The sequence below is a fragment of the Gallinula chloropus genome, assembly GCF_964237585.1.
Source record: "Gallinula chloropus genome assembly, chromosome: Z".
In the NCBI taxonomy this organism is placed as follows: Eukaryota; Metazoa; Chordata; class Aves; order Gruiformes; family Rallidae; genus Gallinula; species Gallinula chloropus.
In genome coordinates, this window is record NC_140089.1 from 18664072 (window position 1) to 18671520 (window position 7449).

The following is a 7449-nucleotide window of genomic DNA, read 5'->3' on the forward strand; positions in this document are numbered from 1 at the left end:
CACCTTTCTGGAGGTGCCACGTAATCTGCAGTGGACACAGGGGAGGAGCCCTAGAGCACAGTGGTAACTCAAGGGATAAGCAGAAAGGCAGTAGAGATGACCACGGCCCCCAAGTTACCTCTTAAGAAACCCACGTGCACACAATTCCAAACTGCAGCTTCCAGAAACTAGAGACACAACCCTCAGGGAGCAAAGGCTGTACATTTAAAAACCAACAACCTCCCTACCCCCCCAAAAAAAACCCCCACCTGGCAAAGACTGGAGGCAGGCTGAATCTGCTCACCCCTGAGGAGTTGCTCTGCTCCAGCTCAAGTCTTGGAACGGCACAAGGAGGTGAGACCATCCCTGCCATGAAAGGATGGCAATTCCCAGAGGGCCTGAGAGTAGCTATATTGTCATGTTCTTCTACCAACCTCAAAGCAACTTTGAATTCATTGTGGGGGGAGGGGGTAGGGGCACTAGTACCTCACTAGAGCATAAGCAGTTGTGTATCCCATGGAGAGAAGTGCTAGTAGAAGCTGAATCCCAAATACTCTGGCACTGAGTGTGTTAGAAATTGGCCAGAGTGGTGGCATGTCCCTGGTACCACGCAGCCTTAAGCTTTTCCTGTGCTTCATGAGAAATTCTTGCAGTTTTCAGAGGAGGCTGGGCTTCCCACTGCCCTTCACATGCAGGGAACTGAGGCACACTGACCTGGGGCCCCAGCCAAGCAGATCACAGAGCAGGGAGAAGGATCTCAGAATTGAAGCCACTATACTAAGCAGAAGCTTCCCCTCTGCAGCTGTATTGGCCCCAGAGATGGTCCTACAGAGGCAATGTGAGCCTGCATGCTGTGCAGGTCTGGAGCTGTGATGGGCAACAGGCAGCTAGGAGCAAGGGATGAGATAGGTCTTCCCACTACTTTTATTGGGACTGCACTTTCTCATCCTGCTTTATGAGGGAAGTGCTCACAGCCTCGATTCACCAGCTACTGGACCAACAAGTCATTGGTAAGTGCTCAACATGCACAGGTCCTTGCCTGGAGTCCTGGTTATTCTGTCCAGATTTCCCAGGAAGGTGGTGCAGCCCTTGGACAGGTCACATGAATTTGTCAGTCCCCATCTTTGGGGGTTTCCAAAGTGTGTGATGCCACAGCTGCCCAGACCTTGTGCAGCTGACAGTCCTGCTGTGAGGGGCTGCTGTGGAGATCATAGAATAGAATCAAATCACAGACTGGGTTAGGTTGGAAGGGACCTTTAAACTTCATCTGGTCCAATCCTCCTGCAGTAAGCAAGGGCACTGTTAACTACATCAGGTTGCTCAGAAGGTGGTCCCTTCCCACCAGCACTGCTCGGATCCCATACAAACACCTTTCAAGCATCATTTGCCCCAATTGTGACTTCACAGGGGGTCCCGAAGGACTAGCAACACTCTGCTACATCTTGCCCTGCGGACCAGCAGCAAGTCCGTGCCGCGTCCTGTCCTGCCAAGCAGCTTCTCTCTACTATAAAGGAGGGTATCTGAGTCACAATTTAGCAGTAGCGAGTGTAAATTTCCTATCTGAAGTGGAATTATTTGCTGTATAAAAGCACTAACACGTTTTGTAATCCGCACAGTAGATCCTGGGCAGAGACTCGTATACCTTCGCACTCTGATAAGGAGAATATTATTACCCTCCTAGTGGCCTAGCCAGATAAGAGGTTCTGGGCGGGCAGTCTGCATTTTTTTCAAGCTCTCATTATACAGCGCCAGTATCTCCAGATGCCGTTCCTGGGGAAGTAAGCTTCGTTCTATTCAAGACTGCCAAGTGCAATGGACAGTTCGGGCAAAGACCCTGCTCTTTCGGACTCTTCCCTGCAACCTTCTGCATCCCATGAGGAGCCTGCTGTACCAGGTAGGGACTACTCCTGAGTTTTTGGAGAGGGGAGAGAATTATCTTTGACACTGGTGATTTCTAAAAATTAGTTAATAATTACCAGTTTATGCTTGGGGGATGGAGGGTGGACATTTAACTGCAAATATATGTGGCTTTTTCAATGTTGTGTTTCAGGTCACAAAGGCAGAAGCACTTATAAAGGCTTTTCAACTCAAAGTCCATCAGTCAGCATCACTATATTATCTGCTTGTAGACTGGCAATACCGTCTCATTTTTCTCTTAGTTTGATGGATTTTTTTTTTCCTTTTCATGTCTGTACCTTTGTGTTCTCTGCTAAATAACTTTTCATCAAGATGCAGCTATTTTACTGTGGTCTTTCCTATGTAGTGATAGCAGTTGGCAGACACCTTTGGAGAAGCTGTGGGAGTGCTCTCTTGGATCAGTTAGAAGTGAATGAGGGGGGTGTTTGCTACCAGTACGAAACAATTTGATGAGGCTAGGTTTGGAAGGAGACTGGTTGCAAGCTGATTAAAAGTGCTTTTACTGCTCACGAAACATTTTTAAGAGGAAAAAAAGTTACCTCGGCTGCAAAGGGATGTGCAAGTGGTTGCACACTTCAGCAGTCGAACTGAAGCCCTGTGCAGATCCCGCTGTGCGTAGCTCGTGCTACAGCTTGTAACCTTCTCTTCCCACACAGCTTCCTGCCTTTTGCTATGGGGATGGCAGAGTTACCTCTGTCTGGCTGTGCCCTGGTGCCTCTGGTACACCAGGTGCAGCCTCCCGTTTGGGGAATGACCGCTCGGTCGTACTCAGTGCAGTCGGAGCAGCGCCGCGCTCCCATCCCCGCGGCTGAGGCTCGCTCTGGTCATGCCCAGATGCCCGCGCTGCTGTTGAGACTTTGCCACAGTTGCTACATGTGTCCTTTTCATCTGTACCGCACCGTCTGTGCCCCTTCTGTTTGGTCTAACTAGACTGACTTTTTTTTAGGACAGGAGGCATCTTCTCCTGTATGGCTCTACAGGGCTCAGGGCAAAGCGGGGTCCTGGGACTAGCATACAAAAAGCAGCAGTAAGAGAAAAACTAATAGGCAGCACAGAAAGTAATGTTGTATTTTACTTTGTGGTTGTGGTGGTGGTGTTACTATCAGACAGCACTTAGAATACCGGGCTGAGATTTGGGCAACTCAGCACAGAAAAGACAAAGACGAGCCGAGAGCAGGGCAACCAAGACTGCTAAAGGCTGGAGCTGATCCCATATGAGGACAAGCACAGCAAACCAGGTTTGTTCAGCCAGATGAGAAGGCTGAGAGGGAGACCTCATTGCAGTCATCCTCTGCCTAACGTGTTACAGAGAAGGGAGAGACAGAGGCTTTTTAGGGGTGCGCTGGGAAGGGGCAGGATGCACCAGGTCTGTGTTGCAAACTTGGGTGGATAGAAAGGGAAAAAACCCAAACTACAGTGAGAGTGGTGTAGGGACCAGAGAGATGGGCTTTGAGGTAATCACAAGGTAGCCTGATGTAATTTTAAAATTGTCCCTGCTTTCATGAGGCCATTGGAACAGAGACCAAAAGAGATCCTTTCCAATCTAAATTTCTGCAAGATTATTACTAATTATCAGAAACTTCTTGTGCTGTCAGTTTTGCTGTTTTCTGTCCTGGACTACTACTTTTGTTGCATTTAGCAGACATCTGGGATACAAGAGCTGGTGTCCTAGCTCAGCCTCATAAGTCCTTCTCACCTTGCCAGTTCTCTCAGCTGGACAAGGGTATGACAAAATGACCATTCTTCACTGATTTGACCTAATACTTTAGCATGACCTGAGGATCGTTGTGGACAAAGCTGGATCTGATTACATCTCAAAGGAACAGGTAGCAGTTTTTCTTTTTCGTTGTGTGGGTTTTGTTGAAACTATGAAAATCAACACTTCTGTGACCTTTTCAGTATAGGTGTGGGAAGAGTTACCTGTCTCTCTAAGCCCCAGGGAAGTGGTGTTGCTCCTGAACAATACCCTTTGTCTCACGGGAGAGGGTCTCATCCTACTTGATCTAAGCCAGGTCTTTATTATCACAGGCTGGAGTCCAAGCTAGAAAATGCATGGTTGTCTGGATCAGAAACCACAAGATTTATTGCTATATCATCAGAAATATTGCCTGTTAGGACAATAACATGGGAGAGAAAGTTCAGTGCTGGCTTCAGTGATGCTCAGGAACTCATTCACCAAGGTGTAGATGGCCTTTGCCTCGGGAAGGCATCCGGAGCCTTTGCAGCTAGTGAAATGGGCACAGCTTAAGATTGCATTGCACAGGGTCACTGGGACCAGGGGCTGTCCTCTTTTCTCCTTGTGGTAACCTGCACATCTTGCCCAAATGATAAAGTCAGCTTTGGAGCTTTCTCACATGGCCTTCTTCATAGCTGCAGACCAGCTATGGGCTGCTCTTTGGGACCAGTCTTCCCACCCCTAGCAGTGCATACTAGCCCTGTTGTGGTCTCTCTTTGAGTAACCATCCTCTACAGGGTCTCAGCCTAATACACATGAGCACTTGTATATGGGAAAGCCTATGCCCTCACCTCCTTGCTTCCACAGACCTGCTCCTATGCTGAAGGGCTGTTCTGCAGGGCAAGGACTTCTCCTTATTTTGTTGGTTAGTTAGACGAGCATCTTAATCGCTTCAGTGGCCAGTTGCAGCTATCTGGGGAAAAGAGTAGGAACAGAGTGAATACAGAGAATTATCTTGCAGCCTGAAGAGATATCTGGCTAAGGGATTTCACAGTATCCTCGTGGCACGGGAAGCCTCTCTAGTTCTCCTATTAAGGTCCCATGTCTCTACAGTGGTGAGTATGTTGGACAAGGGTCACTCCAAGGCTGCAGCAACAGGAAGAAAACCACAGTTCGAGATTTAAAGTAACTTTCAGCACAGGAGCCTAGAAGCTTTGTGTGGACTGTCATCAGATCCTAACCTCTGAGGCTACACTGGAAGTAAAGCACCCAAGCAGTTTCATATCTTCATAACAAAAAGAGCATTACCACTTGCACCAGTGCTCTGACACCAGGCAGGGAGGAATCAAACTGTCCCTTGGCCAGGATGTTATGTTAACACTCAATTTGTCCTTGTAGGTATCATGACCCACCGCTTGAGAGACCGGGAGCTGCTCCGGAAAAGAAAAGCGGAAGCCTGGGAGAAGGATTCTCTTCAGTGGATTCTGAAGTAAGTCTTGCTCATGCTGTGGAGTTGTTTCCTTGGTACATTTAACCTAAGCCCAGGCATGGCAGACCTGCCCCTCCACCTTTGCATAAGGACAGAACAGAGCCCCATCAGTATCCAGTGGGGAAAGCTGACCTGCAGATAGTAGTTACTGGAGGTCTAGGGCAGGTACTGGAGCTGGAAAGGGGGTGGGTTACATATGTGCTTGGGTGGCAAGCAATCCTCAGCCACAGCCTGGAGCTGGGGAAAAAATTTGGTCCTGGAACTCCCACGCCCCTCCTCCTCAGTATGGAAGTAGGAGACTGCTGTGTAGGGCTGGGGAGGAGTGCTGCAGAAGTGCAGCTTCTGCTGGGACTGACTGGGTCACAATCACAGCTGGGGGCCTAGCAAAGTAGCCTTAGAGCAGGAGAGAAAGTCCTCCACCCCACACCAATCTCTTCAGCCCTGTGAAATCCCCTGGCAGGGAGCATGAGAAGAGCAAACGGCAAAAGAAAGGAAAAACTGCCAGTCGTGGACGGCGCCGCCAGCCAGCGATGAAGCCCAGTGTGGAGCCACCACTGGAGCCAGACTCCAAGTCTGGTCCCCGTACGGAAGCCGAGGTAGCGCTTCCTGAGCCAGCGCTTCCCGAGCCAGCGCTTCCCGAGCCAGCACCACCTGAGCTGCCTGTGCTGACCATCCAGGACCTGGTCAATGAGATGCAACCAGGAGAAATGCAGGGGGAGCTGCCAAGCAGCAGCCAGGATCCCACAGGTGAGCTGCTGGAGAGCTGCTGGTGCCATGGGGGCTTGGGGGACAGTGCAGTGCCACCTCTCAAGGACTTCCAGTCCAGATTGCCCACTTTATCAACAACCAACCTGTGGGATCACTGGGGCACAGGTCCCTACCCCACCAAACATGACTTGGATAGTTGTGAAAAGGGCAGGAGGGATGTTGGGGCTGTGGGGCAGGTTCTGCTCTCCAAGTCATGGGGTGGTAAAAATACCACTGCTGTCAGCAGAGTAATTGTCATGGGGTCTGAGATGCCAGGTCCTAAGGGTACCTCTGTGGCTCTGCCAAGACCCAGGTTCAGGCAGACGTGCTGTGGAGCGAAGATGCAGTCTCCTGAGCCCAGAGCTGGTGAGGCAGAGCAAAACCCAGGACACATTCTGCCCACAGTCCACCCAGTTTCAGGGCTGACACAAGGGTGTGGGGGAGGGAAAGGTGGGCACTAGGGCAAGGGGTGGTTTTTTTACTGGGGACCACCACTTTGGGACTACCAGGACTGAGGCACAGAGGACACTATGCTGGTCTGAAAGGCAGGTTGCTGTCTGGGGTCGGGAAATCCATTTACAGCTAATGCAGCTGGAGTTGCTCCCAGATGTAGTTTGGGGAGAGGAGAGCACATTTACTTTAGCAGTCAGTGGGCCTTGCATGCAGGTTGCTTCAAAACCAGGAAAACCTGGGATCTGCTTCGGATGAGGTGAGTATTACTACATTTCTAGCAATGTCTGTGCCAGGGGACAAGAAAAGGCCTCTCATTTCAAGGTGTGCAGCACCCTGGTGCCATGGGAAACAGCCACTGTGCATCCTGGGGCCTGGGGCTGACCAGGGCCAGTCCAGCTTCCCCAGCCCTGAGATCCTGAAAGGGGTAAACATCGGGGCTGTGTTTATTTGCCTCCTGACTTTTAAACCCTCTCCCACTCCCCTCTGTAGCCCCTGGGACTGCCCTGTCCTTTGCAAAGCAGGCAGGCTACCAGCAGCTACATGACATCAAAGGCAGCTGGGAGCCGGGTCAAGGGGGCTTCAGCATGGCATGAAGGGGTAACGCATGAGAGGGCCCCAGTAGGAAATGATCTCTTATGTGCCTTGTAGATGAGGAGCTGCTGAGACTGGCCGAAGCGGAAATACCAGAAGTTTTTAATACTGGCATGGAAAACAACTACCAGGATAACGACTACAGCACTTACTTTCTGTTTTAGGCTTTCTATTTTTGAGCAGGTTTTGGCTCCAGCCTGCCTAAGTCCATAAGAAGCACAAAGAGATTTTAACCTCTTTCTTTCTTGTGTGTAATAAAGCCACACACTCCTGGTTACTCGTCTTTCTCTGTTTCTTTCAGGGTATGATGAGGGGGAACGTGGTTGCTTGTGCAGAGGGAGTCCTCTGGGAGTAGCCTGCTGCCTGCAGCTCTCTGCTGGCAGTCTGGTTTCACCTGGGCTGCATGGTTTCACAGGCGGCTGCATGGTGCCCCGCCAGGCTGCAGTTTAAGAACACAGACAAGCACCCACCCACACTTCTGGAAGGTGCTTCTGCTTTCCAGAAATGTGAGTGGCATTGTGAAGCTGAAGCCCACTGTGATTTTTGGCCAGCTAGAGCTGCTAGGCTTGGGCTTTTTCCTGCAGCCAGTGAGCCCTAC

General features: G+C 50.4%; 1 protein-coding gene across 1 annotated transcript; it reads left to right on the plus strand.

Moving 5' to 3' along the window:
* The first annotated feature begins 1726 nt into the window (after positions 1 to 1726).
* HEMGN (hemogen) lies at positions 1727 to 7120 on the plus strand. Its single transcript, XM_084278797.1, has 4 exons — positions 1727 to 1873; positions 4970 to 5060; positions 5521 to 5807; positions 6909 to 7120. The coding sequence occupies exons 1-4, from the start codon at positions 1792 to 1794 to the stop codon at positions 7013 to 7015; spliced, it is 567 nt and encodes a 188-aa protein (XP_084134923.1). The 5' UTR covers positions 1727 to 1791; the 3' UTR covers positions 7016 to 7120.
* The last annotated feature ends 329 nt before the right edge of the window (positions 7121 to 7449 follow it).